Below are 18,229 nucleotides of genomic sequence, written 5' to 3'. Positions count from 1 at the left end.
TATATATATATATATATATATATATATATATATGTATGTATATGCATTTTTCTTTTTTTTGCAGCCCGTACAGTCATTTCTGTGCCTCCAGCTGACCAGCGTGTTATCAAGGGAACCACTGCTGTTCTGGACTGTAATGCAACACATGACCCCAGAGTCAATATCAGGTACCTGCTTGTCTGTTGGTGTGTTAACATGCATATTTACCCTCAGAGTGTCTGCGTCTCTTCTCTGTTTTCCATGGATTTCTGTGTGTCTGTAAATAAAATCAGTATACAGTACATGTCCATGTATTCCTTCCCCTGTTGCAGCTTCAAGTGGGATCGAGGTGGTGTGCTGGTCCGTCCCACCAATGGGGGCCGGGTGTCCATACGCCAGGGCTCTCTCACAATTGGCCAGACGTGGTCAGGTGACATTGGGGATTACACCTGTACCGTGACATCACAGGCTGGCAACAATTCTCACTCTGCACGCCTCGAAGTCATGTGAGTACAAAGAGACATGCAAAGCTGTTTTGACCAGGTCACCCTAATTTCTGATTGTGTTACCTTTCGGACTGAAGCACACTGCAGTATTTGTTCTGCTGTACATAGCGTATACATTTTATGTTACTGATCATTGTAGAATACAGAACAGGCCATGGTCCAACAAAGCGTGGATTGTTTTCTTCTTCCGCGATCAGGCCTAATAATCACTGACATTTTGGGCTGCAATTCGGTGGGAAAACAAACAGACAATCCATAGCTAGCTGTCTTGTAGATATGATGGACAGGGAGGATGCCTCTGAATTGAGCATTACAGGAAAAAAATAAACTATTGACTATGCAGAACATAATCCAGGAGAAACAGCACATAGATAATTTAGTACACTGACAAACCTCAAAGAAGGCATTAGTGTCAACTTATTTCAGGGGTTGTGTAGTGAAATAATTGTTCCCAATAGTAGCCATGTTCTCTCAGGGGTCAGAGCCCCCTAAACCAAATATTTTGTACATCACTAAAACTGTAAGCAGTGAGAATGTGGCTTGTCAGTGTGAGTTATTATTAGACAGTAGTAATAGTGGTGTAAGGTCATATCTGCTATCAGGTACCCTGTACAGCGTTACCCGCGTTAGTCTTCAAGTGTAACACTAGTTTGTGTGCCTGCCTGCCTGCTCTCCTGTGCTCATGTGGACACATTCCACACATTGTGCGTTCGGTATGAGCAGGCATTCCTGACGCTCAGATTAAAGCATGCATACATATTTTAAGTGTATCCCACGCTCCGACCCACACAGCCTTATTACAGCCGCTGTGAGCGAACGCTATCAGGTTCCTGGCTTTATATATTAATAGGTACTTGCATAATATATTTATAAAAGGCACTTATGATATATTAATACAATTGTGGGGTAGGAGAGCGATAGAACATGAGTCCGCATCCTTCTGAATTATACAGCGCGAGAGGTCACACATGTCAAACCCAGAGGGAGGAAGCGGCTCTCTGTGTATGGTGGTGCAAAAACAAATGGGGAACGAAGGGATTTCTGTCCGTCCGTGTGTGTGTGTGTGTGTGTGTGTGTGTGTGTGTGTGGATGCGCGCGTCGGCGCGTGCCTCCACACGTGTGACTGACATTCTCGTTAGCTCACTATCAATGGGTCATGGAGGTTAACAGACGCTGGCGGCTGAGGAGACAGACTAATTACCTGCAGGTTATTGGTTCAACTCCCGCAAGACCCGTGTGTGTTTGTGTGGGCTGTGTGAAGGTAGTTGCTCTAACATTCTCTAAGCTCATCCATTAATTAATATTATCATGTCAACTCAGAAAAGAAAACATCATTCTCATTCTCCCCCTCCGCTTCTTCACCACCGGCCTTGCTCCTTCTTGTTGGAGTGCGAGTCCGTTTGGACTTATTATATTTTTCCGAAGTTTCCGGTCAGTCGGTGACGGCTATTAGCCCTGACTTTATCCTTACTTCACCTGCTTCACTGTCTCTGTCTGTGTGGAGGAGCCGTCTGAGCCCTGCCCAGGGGGAAACTCCGACACAGAGACAGAAGCAGCGTGACCACAAATGTCGGCAAAACATGTCTCAGCATATATTTTTTTCTTTATTCAGCTTAGTCACTGTGAGAAAAAAAGGGTGTATTGACCCTGACGTTTATTGTGGCATCATGTTGGCAATATCGAGGTCAGCAAAAATGATCGAGGTCATTAATATGGTACGATAATTCGATAACGTAATTATCGCGACAGGCCTTCTTCATATACCTCTCTTCCTCTCACTCTCTCGTTCTGTTCCCCTCATTTTCTTACTTCACACCCACTTGATGCTAAAACATAAAATCGCAAACACAGCAAAAACTAAAACAGGAACTTTTTTTTTAAACTTTGTATCATCTGAGGAAATTGCGAGCTGGCAGTTTGACAGCGTATACACACACATCCATGATTGTTTAGAAATAATGAATGAGCTTATGAATATGAGTGCAGGCACAAGGGAAGTGTGTCTTTCCTTGTGCTTTCAGTGTAAATATGTTTGATTTCTTCTTGTATGTGATCTGTTAATATCTCCACTACTGTTGTCTCTGCTAGCACCTCTAGCCTTCACATAGAGCGACACTGAGATCTGCTTTGCATTCCCTCTCCTCCTCCAAGCAAACCTTTTTTGAGTTATGATGCACTAAAATTGGTATAATCAAATGTCTGGACACTCTTTATTGCTTTCATGAATATATTTGTTTTGCTTTCTTTGTTATTAACAAGGCAGGGATGCACAAATATCCACGGGGGGTGGCCAAATGCCTGGAGAGTTTATTTTTAATAGATGAGATGAGATATATATGTATATATATATATATATATATTTGCTGTCGTGCAGAACACATACAAAATAAAATATCACAATACAAATATGCAGACCACAGACATATTTAAAGGATTTCGCCCTCTGGAACTGAAGCCTGACTAGTCCTTTCATCCAACATGGGAGTCAGATCTAACTATTCCACGACACGCATCTATTAGATAAACAGGAAACAATGTCTAATGAAAAGTCTTGGCACTTTGTCACTGACTACCCAATGAACCACAAATGCATATATGTGTGATTACATATTCAGACACACTCCTTTGTCTCGGGAAATATTCTTATTGCCAAAAGTGAAATAAGAAGATTGATATTAAATGTCCAGACATAAGAATGTAGCTATACCACCAGCAGCCAGTTAGCTTATCTTAGCTAAAAGAATGGAAACAGCTTTCCTGGCGTACAAAATCTGCCTACCAGCACCTTTAAAGCTTATAATTTAACTCTGTATGTATTTTATTTGTTTAACCCATAAAACAAATGTGAAAATGTCAAATTGTGATTTTACGTGGGTTATGTGCTAAGACCAAAAAGGTGTTTTGTACCAGGTTGTAACATGTTTATTTCTGCTGTGTGCATGGAGATCAATAGGGGTTGCCATTTGAGGAAGTGCAGTTTTTCGCTGTTTTAATGATGCTTAAACTGTGCAATTAATTTGTGCTAATTCGTTGGGCGGGGGTCAATTAGACCCTCTAACGGTCATATATGTTGTTTTGGGAGTCACAGGCAAACTACCTATTCAGTTATCTCTGTGTGAGGATGTCTTGCAAGAAGTATTCCAGCAGATAAAATAACCCTGTAAAACCACAGCTTGTCAGTGAGTGTAAGAGGTGCTGGTAAATGAATGTTGTTACCTTCAGAGAGAGCCAGGCTAGCCGTCTCCACTCTCTATGCTAAGCTAAGCTAACCGGTTGCTGTCAAACTATTCCTCTTCTGATCAAATGGTCAAACTAATTCTGTTAATCTTTTGGTGTGATGTTTGTGGTCCTTTCTTGTTTTTTTTCTGTGTTCAGTGAGCTGCCTCACTCTCCTCGCTCCCTGGCGGCCCGCCTCAATGACTCTGACTCCCGCTCCGTCCACCTGTCCTGGCTACGGCCCTTTGATGGGAACTCCCCACTCCTGTACTACCTGCTGGAGCTCTCTGAGAACAGTACGTATGTGTGTGTGAGTGTGTGTGTGTGTGTGTGAGTCCGGGCATATTTTATAGTCCCTGAGCGACAAACAGCTGTTCACTTGCTGTCTAACAGGCAGGGACACACACTCATTTACAAGAGGCAGACATATGGAGAATGGTGTTGCTGAGTAAATGTACATCCAGGTTCCCTATAAATAAGCTCTTATTTCCCTCCCACTCTCTCTCTCTCTCTCTCTCTCTCTCTCTCTCTCTCTCTTTCTCTCTCTCTCACCCTCTCTCTACCACAGATGTTTTAACAGCAGGCTGGTGCTGTGTCACCTGTCAAACGAGAAATAGAGGGAGAGAGGGATTGAGTAATAGAATGACAGGAGAAACAGATTGGAGAGTCGCTGTTACTCCTGCTGTAAGCTAATGGGATGGATTGGTGAAAGTTAAATGCAGAGCCGAGCACTTGGCACGTGACTGTGGGAGCAGGACGGCTGGAAAAATGTCAAAATGTTTATGTAGCTTGACATTTTCAGTAGTCTTAATTCTGATAACGTTTCCGGAGACAGCAGGAATCTGACTGCAGGCTTCCTGCTGTCACCATTTCAGCAGCTGCTGTGCAGCGTCTACAAGAACACTCCAAAGTAATGATAGTCTGGTCGATTTCAGTAAAGACTGAATCCAGATAGTGAGGAACGGACGAGAGTTTTGTGCACACTGATTACCCGCTGTGTGTGTGTGTGTTTTCCTAACTTAGGCTTCCTTTGACGACACATTTCAGACTGAAGACAAAGTTAGTTGGGAACAAAAGCTGTGTGCCTATTAGGGTTAGGTTAAGGGTTAAGGTTATGGTTATATAAGTCTCCAGGAAATGAATGTAAGTCAATGTAATGTTCCCAAAAGTGAACTTAGTAAATATTGTGCGTGCGTGTGTGTGTGTGTGTGTGTGTGTGTGTGTGTGTGTTATTATATGTTTTGGGTTGTATTTTAGAGGGAATAAATCATTATGAATGCAATGTATTTTGATGTCAGACAATGGCTCTAATACACTCACTGAGCCGGCGCACACACTGTCTTACTCTCTTCCACATCCAAGCATGTGGTGCGATGATAATAGCGCATCTGTCTTCAGGAGAAAGACAAGTGAGATAACCTGGCAACACACCAGCAACAATATACAGAAGCATCTGTGTCTCTTTATTAATCTTCCCTCCAAACTCACTCTTGTTGCATCCTTAAATACCTCTTTTTATTTGTAATTCTCTCCAGCTCTCTCCTTTTCTTTCTACCTTTCCCCCTTGCTTCTTTCATCCAGTCCTCCCTTCTTTCCCCTTTGATTAATGGGTCCTGAGTGTCCCCGTGCCTCTGTTTGTCCTGCCACAGCCAGATATGATCAGCCTCTAATCTCTGTGTCCTCTGTCTAGACTCACCGTGGAAGGTCTACCTATCAGAGGTCGATCCAGTGGTGAGCGAGGTATCGGTGGGCGGGCTCACGCCTGCCAGGACCTATCAGTTCAGGCTTTGTGCAGTCAATCAAGTGGGCAGGGGTCAGTACAGCTCGGAGACGCAGAGGTAAGAGACACATTCAGTAATTCACACACATACACATGGGGACACACACTAACCACTACCAGCTTTATTAAATGCATATTTCACAAACCATCTGGTGAAGCCACGCTACTATTTAGCTGATGTTTTCTAAAGAGCATGAAAATCTTTTTTTTTTCATGTAGAACATGCTGTGATGTGTGAGAAATAGTTTTTTTTAGCCTGTTCCACCTCTGTGTAATAGACTCGGTCACACTGTCTTACACAAACTGGGAATGAATAAACTGGAACCTGGAATCAAAAGGCATAGTGTTTACACACACACACACACACACTTGTGTATCTAAGTGTGTGTGTCTGTGCATGACTGTGTGTGTGTGTGTGTGTGTGTGTGTATTTTACCATTAGCATGGATAGGGACATGGGATTCAGAGTGTGGATGAAACAATGATGATTCTAACAAGGCGGGGACTAACAAAACGTCCCTTTTTGTTTAGAATCCATTTTCTTTGGAATGAGCAATTTAAATTCATCAAACCAAATCAATGCTGTGGAGGTCTACATGACGTGTGTGTGTGTGTGTGTGTGTGTGTGTGTGTGTGTGTGTGTGTGTGTGTGTGCGTGTGCGTGTGCGTGTGGGTATATCCCTGCCAGTCTCCTTCCACTCAAATTTCTTTGAAATGAACTGTCTGCGTGTGTAAAAGAGAGTGCGACTTGGACTTGGATTTGGAGTTAATCGATTGCCGTGCAGATGTTTTATGTTTGTGTGCGTGTGTGTTTATGTTTATCCCACGAGGAACCACTAATGGGGGTGATTATGATGACTTAGCACTGATGGAACTGGAAAGAGTGAAAGCGGGTTGGAGGAGGCGTGGCAGGCCTCCTAACAATTTTTGCCCCGGAATACACACATACAGCAAATCTCTGACACTCGCAACCCAGAACACAACAGATGTGGCTATATATTATAGAGTAAATAGTTCCGTAAACGGTTTTGTTTGGCTGAAGAGAGTGACCACGGGCAGGAGCCAGTTTGTGGTTCTGCCAAATAGACTCTCCATAACAACAGCAGCTGTGAACGCTGCCACCACACATCCACACGCCTCAGATTACAGTCTTCTTTCAGTTTTCCTCTATTCTCCCCTATTTTTTGTCCTCCTGAATCTTTCTCTCTTCTCCTTTTATTGAAAACCGTTCTCACTTATCCTCTTCCTCTTCACTCTTCCTCTTGTCTGTCATTATTCGTCTCCTTCCTGTGCCTGTCTTCTTCTCCTGTGTGCACCACTGTACTGTTTGTGTCCGACGCAGTCCACAGTCCAAAGTTGGTTGTTATAGGCGCTGGAGAATAGGTTGCATTGATCCTAAATGAAAGGCTGGCAGGCAGACAAGTCATCACTTGCGAGTGTATCAGAGCAGATGGATGCGTCTCAGTGTTTGTCTCATACGTCTCATAACCATGCGCACTTTGCCTTTTCATCTGCTGGGCGTTTGCCTGGATGAGACGGGCACAGTGAGCAGTCGCAGGATGCCAATGCGCGTGCTGCACAGGGAGAGTGAGGCAGAGGGAAATGTCCTGCAGAAGCTCTGAGCTCCAAATGAGAAGGATGACAAATTGCAGCAATGTGGAACGAGACTGAGTGAAGGAGAAGTTTCATATTGATGACAAAAAGCCCTTATTAAAGTTTGAACTTCCAGCTGCTTCTGCACTCTACCATTTTGTTCTTGTCCTGGATAGGATCTTTATCCTTAGCATTCATTTAAACAGTTTTTCTCTTTGCTCCCCGCTATTATCCTGCCTCGCTTCTGCTTACTCAAGAGAGTTCACAGGGACGCTGGGAAATGGACATCCACTAAGGGTGTTTGAATGATTGTGAGCCAAGCTTAAAGACATCACCTCTTAATGCAGAAACTCTCTGCGAGAATCCAATTATACCATCTGGAGTGTCACACACACGGACAGTTGTTTATGCATGACCTACACTCGCACCATTGCCATCTTTAAAGAGGAAGCATTATCAGAGGAAAGACAGATTATGTATTAATGCCTTGTACTCCGGGCATCAGCAGAAGTTTAAAGCATCTGTCTCAATTCTCTCCGCCTTTGCTCTCATTTTTCATTCCAGCTGTTCGGTCAGAATCGGAACACATCAGTCTTTAACACCGGACGTGTGTTAAAATACTCTCTCTCGTGCTTTTTCACACACGCACACACACACACACTAATAGACGCAAAAAAAAAAAATGCTGTAGCAGCTTTGTGAGATTTAAAGATTTACAGGAGATTTGTCCTGGGCTTTCCAGCATGTCAATCTTGAATAATATATCTGTGTTTAACTGTGGCCGCACCTATGCCGAAGATGTCTATAGCATAGTGAGTGATTTATTTACTTTTTAAACTTTAGAGAGGAAACATCAAGACGACTGCAGCGAGAAGGCTTGCACTGACTAAAGCTCCGCCAGATCTTGTTTGTCCAGCAAAATGGCTGAGATTACAGGCATTTCTTCAACTTGCTCTTTTTTTCTCTGTCAACACACAGATAATGTGGAAGGAAAAACAATATTGGCTTAGTCAGTTCTTGCTGTGTCCCCGTATGCTGCGTAGCCCCTTAGTCAACACTTTTGAAGAGGAGGTAATAAGCTACAGCTTACTATGTAACTGGGCAGATTTTTATGTATTTATTTAATTCAACATTTACTCATCCAGGAGGCTCCCATTGAGATTTAAAGTCCCAGAGAAGACGGCAGCATTAAAGTTTTACACATAAAGACTTAAAAAAGCAAAACACCTAAAAGTTGCAGACTGAAAACGAGCAGTAAATCGCACCAACCAATGAATTAGCAGCGTGGTTTAGTAACAGGACAAGTACATTCAGCGTTCAAACAGTCCGTAATCCTGTTTTTATAATCTTCTATGCTTGTAAAATAATGTAGTTGAAAATGACTCACACCAAGATGAGGGTGCAAACACTAAAAGCATCAAAAAACGGTGCGGCTGCGAGGAATGACATACAAGATGTGTCTGCATGACGAAGGTTGCAGCTGTTTTAGGCATCGGTAGAGAACATAGATAAGGAGGTAGTTTGTGTAATATGGCTTTGTAAAGAAAAATGTACCAGTGTTCCATTTTACGGTTGTATAAGGAGGATAAACCAGCGTACACATATAATCTGCATTGACGTCTGCGGAAGCCTGAATAAAAGACCAATCATAACGCAGCATGATTCACTGAATCTAATATTTTCAAAGAGGATGAACTGACGTGCATGTACTGTATGAAATATCAACGTCACTTACTGCTGATGAAACCGTTGAATTCATTTACTTTTAGCAAAACTACATTTGTTTCTATAATAGAAACCTAACTTGACTCTGACTCTTTTTTTCATTAGACACTCGATATGAAAGCCCAGGTATTTATGAGTTATTCAGATCCCACAGATGCCAATTATGTAAGAGGAGATGAACATGAATATGAACCAGACTCAGACTTTTGTGAACCTGTTTACATACGTATAGCTTATGTAAGTTTCTGAAGCAGATCTTCTCTCTAAAGCTTTGGACAAATTAAAGTTTTGACCTGATGAAATGTATTCAATTCAACCTGAATGGTGAACAGGGATGTCTGCACCAAATGTCATGGTAGTTCATCTCGTAGTTCGGCCAGAGTGGCGGAACGACAGACTAACATTGCGAGCTACGCTGGTAGTATCATGGCCAAAAGCAAATATTATAAATATACGTCCCTGTTAAGCTTATACTAAAAAAGAAACACTTTGAGACCCTTCGAGCTGTTTATTTCCAGCAACACAGAAGGTACTCAGCTACGACTGGCACTACATCCATCGATTACTCATTCTTTGTGAAAGCTCTAATCAGCCTTGAATCAGCCAGACGCTGGACTTCACGCTTTGATGCAGGGCGTCTGTGCCCCCCCCCCCCCCACACACACACACACACTTTTAATTATACATATGCACAAACACAGCCAGGAGCAGGTAACGCTGTGATTATTATTTGCTTTGTTAGTGTTAAAGGTGTGACAATAAATCAAACATCAGGAGAGGAAGTACAGTAAATAGGAGCTAACGTGACAGCACATTACATTACAGTCAGCCAAGCAAAGTTTCATTGACCGACCAGGTAATATGACTACAAATCTATTTTTTTTTTTTTTTTTTACTGAAGTGCCCAACACAGCAGCAACCGCAGCTGGGTTTTGATCCATCGTGAGAATAATGCACAAAGTTTGTTTTTTTTCCCCGACAGTGTCTCATTAGTGAGTCAGCCTCCTCCATTTGTGCATCTTTTAGCCTCCGGCAAAACAGCACAACATTTAAAGCAGACAAGACTTACAGCGTCAAACAAGAAGAAAATTTGATGATCTATCTGGCTGGTTTCCCAATCATGTCACATCTGGTTTCTCTCTCTCTCTTCCTTTTTATTCCTGTTGCCCTTCTGCTTCTTATTTCTCTCCATTTCCAACTCCTGCTGGATCTAAGATTTACGATCCTGTTAGAATAGAGGCAGATTCAACATCCCGGTAACAACATTCAATTTAAGAGTCGTGGACTAAGTGAGAAAAGCCGGTGGGCATTAAACTGTGGAGAATGACACAGATAGAAACTTTTACTAATTCCCACGGCATAGGAACTCACAAACCACCACCACCAAACACACTCTCTCTCACACACACACACACACACACACAAAAACATGTAAATCTCCTGCAGAAAATGTCCTCTTTTCCTTAATAACAGGGGACAGAGAAAGTGTGTCACACAGTGTTCACACAAAGTTACGGGGTGTGCTTGGTTTGTTTGCTTGCAGTACATGTATGGCAGTTTGCACGGCTGAGTTTGGATGTGAAGTGGCGTATGAGAGGGTGGGTTGGGGATTGTATATTTAATCTCTGGTGTGAAGCTGATGTCCTCATACTGAACCCACTGTATGAAATATTTACCCGTAAATGGTTCGGAGGGAATTAAGGCAATTCACATGGAGTTTCTGCTATTAAGTACAAACGTGTCAGTGTGCATTTGTGTGTGTTTTACTTGCAGTCAAACAGTGAATGGTCGCATCTGTTCAGTACTGTACGGGGGCATGTGGGTGTCTGTGTCGCGTGAGTTTGTGTGCATTAATGTGCATCATCAATTTCCGTCAAAAAGCAGTGGCATAGTTGAGGATTATATATATACCCTATTTCCAGGCGGCTACACTAATGCCCATCTCATTCACACAAGGCCCATTAGCCTGTGTCTGTGTGTGTATGTGTGCGTACTGTACATGTGTATGCCTGCAGCACCTGGTGCTGTCTGACAGTGCCTAACCTAATGGAAGTAAAGCACAGCTGTAAAACCACTGGCCTGTGCCATATATCCGCCTGCGCAAGTCTCCAGCTAACTGCTTCCAACACCCGTACTTTCACACCGAGATGTGCACGCACATTTACAGGCAGACTCAGGCACACAAATACGGAGAGCCATACCACGGCTAATGGCTCAATAGCTCACGGAGAATCATTCAGGGGGACATGGGGCACAGAGTGGAGGTGGGGGGGGGGGATGTAAATCTCCAGACATAATCCATGGAAGGGAAAAGACCATCGGATGTAGCAGTCTGTCTTAAGCTGAGAGAAATTTGTTTATGTGTGTGTGTGTGTGTGTGAGCACATATGGGTCTGATTACGTTAGCTGAGCTGCTTACAGTAAAGCCAGAGGCTGACCAGCTCAGCCTGTGTGCTTTACCAACCATGAGAGGGCTGGGAGCTTTAATCACGGGTGGGGCACGGAGGGGAGGGGAGGGGAGAGCCGGGGGTTACAGGCGCAGAAGAGGAGGGAAGGTGATGAGTAACAGATAGAAGGATGGAATAATTGAGGCCAAAGGACTTGATGGATGAAAGGTGAAAGTTTGCAGATGGGAGAGAGAAAAAAATTGAGAAAGGGATCAAAGTGTCGAATGGAAAGATGGGGGGAAAGATTTGGAGAGACAGAAGACAGTTGACCAGGGCAGAGAGAGCGAGGGATCATGCCGTCTCGCTAGGGGAGAGAGAAGAAAAAGAGCTCTATGCTCACTCTCAACTCATAGTGATCAACTAACTATTGCTGTGACAGGGTTGAGGTTGAAATAGAAACTGCCCAGACGAAGCTTGCTGGTGAGTCAAACATTAGTAAGAATACTTCAAGTTAAAAGGGCTAAAATAAAACCGACTATAAACAGTAATCTGCAATACACAGACAGTAAATGCCTGCTTGTTGATCTAATCTGCCAGTGAAAGGAACACAGTTGGGATTCAACTTGTGCCGAGTTCATGAACGCTTTCACATTTGTTGTTTTAAACACCCAGCTCCGCTCGATCATTCCCTGGAGAAATCCTCTGGCACACTGGAAGTGATGCGTTAAACGTTTCCAGCGGCGGCGGGTTTGTTTGAAACAAATGAACAATATAGGCAGAGATGAGAAGCAAATGTATTAGATCAAATTGCCAGATACACGTGTAGAACGAGGGATGAGAGAGCGATGAGGCCAGAATTCAATAAGAATTCATCAGAGCTGCTTAAGCTGTGAGAGGATCCTCCATGATAAGTTGCAGTCCTGTCCTATGTATCTCTCCGGTGATGATAATGTGTCTGACCTCCAGGCTAGAAAAGATGAAGAAATTCCCTTTTAGCCGACTTATCTACGATGCTGCTCCTGTGCATGCTGTCCATGTGAGGGATATGTGAGGACGCCAGATTGAAAGCACAGATATTCTCATTACAAGACGCCTAATAAACGTAATCAAAATCATTTGTCTCTCTTTCTGTCTTGTGTGTTTTTGTTAGATTGATGCTGAGGGAGGAGGCGCCCAGCGCTCCTCCGAAGAACATTGTGGCCAGTGGGCGGACAAACCAGTCCATCATGGTCCAGTGGCAGCCCCCGCCAGAACCCCAGCTCAACGGAGTCCTCCGAGGATATGTTCTCAGGTATACACACCAATGAAAATGTATATACTGTATTCATTTTAATGTATATAATGTATTTCATATACATATATATACAGAGACTGCTCTGGCTGCCCTTGGTCGACACTGTCCTTCACTTTGATGTCGACCTAAAGGGTGACACACTGGCTGTAATCAAACTGCCATCAGCTGCCTCACACGCAATCTGCATATAATTGCAGTAGAAGTTATCAGATCTTTATCGTCGTTCAGTGTGTTATCTGCCGCCACTCCAGAAATCAGTGGAAAATAGAAACGCACACTCACACATCGCCACTCTATCATTTCAGCTTTAATGGACAGTGCTTCTACCTCCCCCTGCCCTCCCCTTTGTATTCTCCTTTTCGTGTCAGCTGGCACATCCATGCTCTTTTTCTCCTATGTTCTCCCACTTTTCACTCCCCCCCCCTCCTTCCTCCTCGTCCCCCAGTGTGAGTGTCAGTGTGTCAGGTGGAGAGAGAGAGGAGAAAGGGGTTATCTCCTCTCCACTACAGAGATCCCCTGTCAGCCTCCGGCGCCCCCCCCTCCTATGTTTATGTGTGTGTGTGTGTGTGTGTGTATATAAAGTGTGCACGTGTGATAGAGCGCTGACTCAGCTGGTGAAACGTTGGAATATCCTGTTACACCCAATAGGCTCCGTATTAAAATGCTGACATGTGGATTATAACTCCATTCAACTCCATCAGATATGTACAACACCTAAGTGGTATTGCACCTCCCTGTCTAGTCGGGTCATATATCCTTTTAAGTGGACATTTATATCACATGTGGTAAAGCAAAGGCCTTGAAGGTGCACTATTCAGAGACGACTACCAGGCATTAAAGGTTTTTTTTATATTTTAGGGTTTCTGACGTGATTCAAGCGACTTTTCAACGATAGAAGATCCTTCAGAATAGTTTCTCTGCCTCCCAGATGGCCAGCATCTGTATTTAGGAATATACAATATGAACAATATGTGGCTTTATATTATCATTTTTGATTTTTACTGTGTGAAGTATTTTCCGGCTTGGGAAGACACATGTCCTTGCAATCTGCACCCTCCCCGTAGATGCCACCAAATCTTACACACTGCACATTTAATCTAACGCATTGAGTCAGATGTGGAAACTTGACATCAATGAAATGAGTAGTGTCCATGGGGAGAGACTACAGTCAGCTGCAGGCGGGAAGAAACTGTTCTTTTAGCGTCATGTGTTGGTCTTAAATTCACATATATACAAACATATATCAGTAGCAAGATTCTTGCTCATGGATTCTTAAAATGTGGGAAGGAGGAGCCAGGGATTGAACCATCAACCCTTAAGATTAATGTCCGTTATTCTACCACAGCCGTAATGCACTGTATATGCATTTGTCTGTGACTTATACTGAATCCCTTGTTCACTTTTCCCACTTGTTTAGCTACAAACCAATATATTTACAAGTTTGTGTGTGCGCGTGTGTGTGTGTGTGTAGGTACCGTCTGGCAGGGCTGCCGGGGGACTACCAGGAGAAGAACATCAGCAGCCCAGAGACCAACTACTGTCTGCTGAAAGATCTGATCATCTGGACACAATACCAGATCCAGGTGGCTGCCTTCACTGGAGCCGGCCTGGGCGTCTACAGCAGCCCCGTCACTGAGTACACTCTGCAGGGAGGTGAGACAAAACACACACCAACACAACAATTTACATTTCTCCATCTTGGAGGGGAAAGCAAATGTACCAAGAAATGTTGGGACATTATGTCGATCGACAGTCCGTGCATACACACACATCGCTGAACTTTGAGTATTCCAGCATACAAATATTAGTAGCTTAATCTTTCAGCGTACATTACTTTAATTAACTGCCCAAAAGAAGCTCTTCCTTGCTCCTCGAGTCCTTAAATCCTGGACCAAAAAGACCCCCCATCACATTAAACGCACACATGTTCCCATTTTGTTATTATGTTACACTGGGGGCAAAATGTGTGTGAGACAAAGCTGGAGTGTCTCGAAGTGTTCCCAGGTTGTCCAATAAATTCTATCAATAGAACTTTGTGATGAGACAAGACGACTGTGGCTCAGTGGTAGAGCAGGTTTGTCTTTCAATCAGAGGATCGGCGGTTCGAATCCCCGGCTAGTCGATGTTTCCTTGGGCAAGGCACTTAACCCCAAATCGCTCCTGTAGCTGTGCCTATGGTGTGTGAATGTATTATGACTGTTGGATAGTCCTGATGTGCAGGTGGCACCTTGCATGGTAGCCCCTGCACATCAGTGTATGAATGACAACATGTAGAAAAGCGCTATGTAAGTACAGTCCATTTATCATTTACAAGAGATGTCTGATTAATAGATTGTTGTCAATACACCAAACCTTGGTACTTCTTCCTATTTCATATACAAGAATGCAAGAACCCCACATTTAGATTCGGTGGATGTACATACATGAATAGGGAGACCATTATTTCATGGACTCTGTGAGCTTGAGTAACAGGCATCAGCTGTAGATAGAAATAAAAGGATGTTGCTGGTAATTGATATGTGTTATTGAGATCTTCAGGTGATCATAGACCTTGAAGGCCATAAGTTTCACGCTGAAACAAATTTTTACAAAGACTGGCATGTGGCATTTCCCACACTTTTGCACTTATAGGGAACTTTTGCTTTCCCTATATTTGCTTTTTAATGTGGATACATTTTGAAGCAATTGTGTGGAAGCAAAAACGTCCACACTACAGTACACTACAGAGACACATTTTCTATAATGGTAGCGGGTGTTGTAATAGCGATAAGGTAGAGCATCCCCAACGGTTTGTACGTGCTTAGTTTGTGATCCAGTGACTGAGATCACAGTTACAGGCAGCGCTACCTCAGCAGGCTGGTCGTCTTCGCGCTCAGTGACGGGATGAGGAGCCACTTGATGCAGCTGTAGGGAGTTTGAAGGGAAAGAGAGTCTGTACTGCTCTATGCATATGATGTGACACAATGATATAATGTGTTGATTGTACTAAACATGGCTGCACAGAGGAACACGCTTTTAAGTCTGTCCAACATAAAATCCGTGCAGATGTAGGGAGAGACGGAGGAATGTAAGCAAAGGCGTTAAAGAAAGATGAGAGGAAGTGGTCGTGGGGGTAAATCTTCTTCAAACCCGTGCTCCTCTCTTCCTGACGTTTATTCCAACAGTATATTATTTTTATTAAAGATAAGCCTGAGCTTCATACACTCACACACACACACACACACGTGCACATAAAACTCGTAGTCATTATTACAAGAGTTCAGGACAGGTTTATGGACTCAGGAGAGGGAGTTAGGCTCATTAATTATTCTAATGTGGTTTAATGGGAGTGGCTGCAATGGATTGGACATGTTCTCTCTCACTATCTCTGGGAGGATGTGGTTGAAGTCAGCGTTAGACTCTGATAACACTGCTCTCCTCTCGCTCTCTCACACACAGGCATACACGCATACTAAGATTCCCCCAGAGGACAGAGTTTAGTGTTTTATCTGTAGCTGTGAGCTGCGAGGGGTTAGAAGCCGATCCCCTGGAGTACAGCCGGCGTGGCGAGGGGGTTGGGCGGGGGGCGGGGGAGCATCTTTAACATCAATTAATCTTCCATCTTGCTCTCTGTCTTCTCATTCGTAGAGTCTCTCTCTCACTATCTCTTCCCTTTCCTTTTCTCTACTAGTTATTGCTCCGCATACTCACAGTGTGTCTCTGTTTCGTCTGGCCTCTTTGGCTCAGATGTGAGATGTAAAGGCCATTCCCATCATGCAACAGTGCATTATCACTCTGTGGCTCTCCAGCATCAGCATATAAACCCCTTATAGTGTAATCACCGTAACACACATGCAGTATGTATAAGCACACACATATTTCGCAGTCACACTCCACTCTGCTCCTCCTGGCTTTAATTTTTATCATGGACCCTCTTTCTCCGGCTGACCTGCTGGTCTGATAGAGTCCATATAATGCCTAAATATTCACATGTAGAGGCACATTTATACGCTGACATGAAGGGGAAAAGTAAACATAAGAGACAGTGGACCAACTTGTGTGAACATTACATGTTCGGTCCTTGTTTACCATATTTACTTCCCGCCGGCCTCTTTTTTTTATATCCTACTTTTCAAAGGAAGAATTGCTCTATTATACACAGTATATTCCACAGTCTTCTATGTCTCGTAGGACTCTGTCTGTCACTCTCTGGGCCAAGTTGATACACGCTTCAAACAGACTTATCGCTATTCTGCTATTTACTGTGTAAATTATTACTACTCTGCTTTAGTTGGACTGAAAATTCTTATTATTTCAATTTTTATTGTTGAATCTTTGAGCTGGGATTCAAATTTAAACAAAGAAAAATGCAGAGAGTCCTATTTTATTTCTGATTGTTAGAAAATAGATGTGTGGATTCTTTTTCTCCTCTGACCAACAAAGTATAAATAACAAAGTGTATATACCCGTCACAAGGAGAACCATGCAGGCTGAGGCGCTAGAGGTTAAAGTTGGGGAAAATAACCCTGATGATGTCACCAGGGTTATTTGGGGTTAACCTACATTACATAATGGTGTATGGGGTTTAAAAGAAGTGTGCATTCAGGAGGCATACATGTTTTAAAGATGAAAAGAAACTATCGTAAGTTGCATTTTAGGAAATGTAAGATCCAAGTTTGTTAAGCTTGACCCATAAAATAAAAACCAGGATATCTCGTCCTCCATATCACCATCCTTTTTTAACATCTGCCTCTTGGGAGTCCTCCAGCTTAATGCGAGTACCTTTAGTAAGTTAAGCATTTATACAAATCCAGTGTCATTGTTCTTGTATCTAATACATTATGATTTTTTTAGTCAATGAATCCTGGCGTTGCCGGCTATGCAGTTACATCATGTGGGTAATAACGGTTGACAGGGCTGCAGTAAAGGGAGAGTGATGTGTCTACAGGACTGAAGCAACTACTCCAGTGAGTCATCTAACTTTCTGTGGCCACTGTGTGTCCTCCTGAGGTCACTTACTGAAAGGCGTAATAGATTTAATTCATCATTCTGGCTGTCTTCATGAGCCGTCATTGTTCAGCCCCTGTCACTGAAGGGGCAGTACCCGTATCTCACTTATCCCTCAACTGATACTATGCAAAATATGTGAATGCAAAATACAATAGATGAGATGAATTCTATTGAGAAATTAGGTCATTTTGCAGCAGAGAATAGCAGTGTAGGGTTGGCATTTAACTTGTGCAAGCCTAGCAGATATTTTAAATTAAAAAATGAACTGAATATCAATGTGAAAAACGGTGCTGTATGATGTATATTTAAAAGAACAACTTGTGGAAAAAGTAAAAGTGTAACCTTGAAAACTGTTTATTTCTGCAGCTTAGGGCTGTTGTCATATATATGTTTCCAGTGTATCTAAACACTCATCCTCTTCCCTGTGGTGAACCCATTACAGCTAAATGTTACGTGTGTGTGCTTAGTTCCCACAGCACCTCCGCAGGAAGTGGAAGTCTTAGCTATCAACTCGACTACCATCCGCTTCACCTGGAACCCTCCGCCTCAGCAGTTTATTAATGGCATCAACCAGGGGTACAAGGTAAGCCTCCGCGTGGGTGTTAATGTTATAGCACAAAGTTCAACACGAGGTACAAATGTATGTTCAGCCATTCTTGCAAAGTTCGATAAGATAAAAGACCTTTGTCTTGGTGTTTTTTTTTTTTTGTATGTGCAGGATCTCGGCTGTGATGCATGAGAAAAAAATAATGTAATGTCT

At 43.1% G+C, this 18,229-nt stretch overlaps 1 protein-coding gene across 2 annotated transcripts in view; it reads left to right on the top strand.

The window, feature by feature from the left end:
- Positions 1-18,229, top strand: part of LOC116392010 (protein sidekick-1) — a 199,486-nt gene that overhangs the window by 130,289 nt on the left and 50,968 nt on the right. For both annotated transcript variants that reach the window (XM_031863100.1, XM_031863097.1), the window contains 7 exons: positions 65-167; positions 312-485; positions 3,861-3,997; positions 5,392-5,539; positions 12,337-12,477; positions 13,952-14,133; positions 17,937-18,052. In XM_031863100.1, coding sequence (XP_031718960.1) covers positions 65-167; positions 312-485; positions 3,861-3,997; positions 5,392-5,539; positions 12,337-12,477; positions 13,952-14,133; positions 17,937-18,052 — 1,001 coding nt within the window. The remainder of the gene's footprint in view (positions 1-64; positions 168-311; positions 486-3,860; positions 3,998-5,391; positions 5,540-12,336; positions 12,478-13,951; positions 14,134-17,936; positions 18,053-18,229) is intronic.

The sequence above is a fragment of the Anarrhichthys ocellatus genome, unplaced genomic scaffold, assembly GCF_004355925.1.
Source record: "Anarrhichthys ocellatus isolate YVR2014 unplaced genomic scaffold, GSC_Weel_1.0 scaffold28, whole genome shotgun sequence".
Lineage (NCBI taxonomy): Eukaryota > Metazoa > Chordata > Actinopteri > Perciformes > Anarhichadidae > Anarrhichthys > Anarrhichthys ocellatus.
This window is presented reverse-complemented; position numbering and strand designations above follow the sequence as displayed.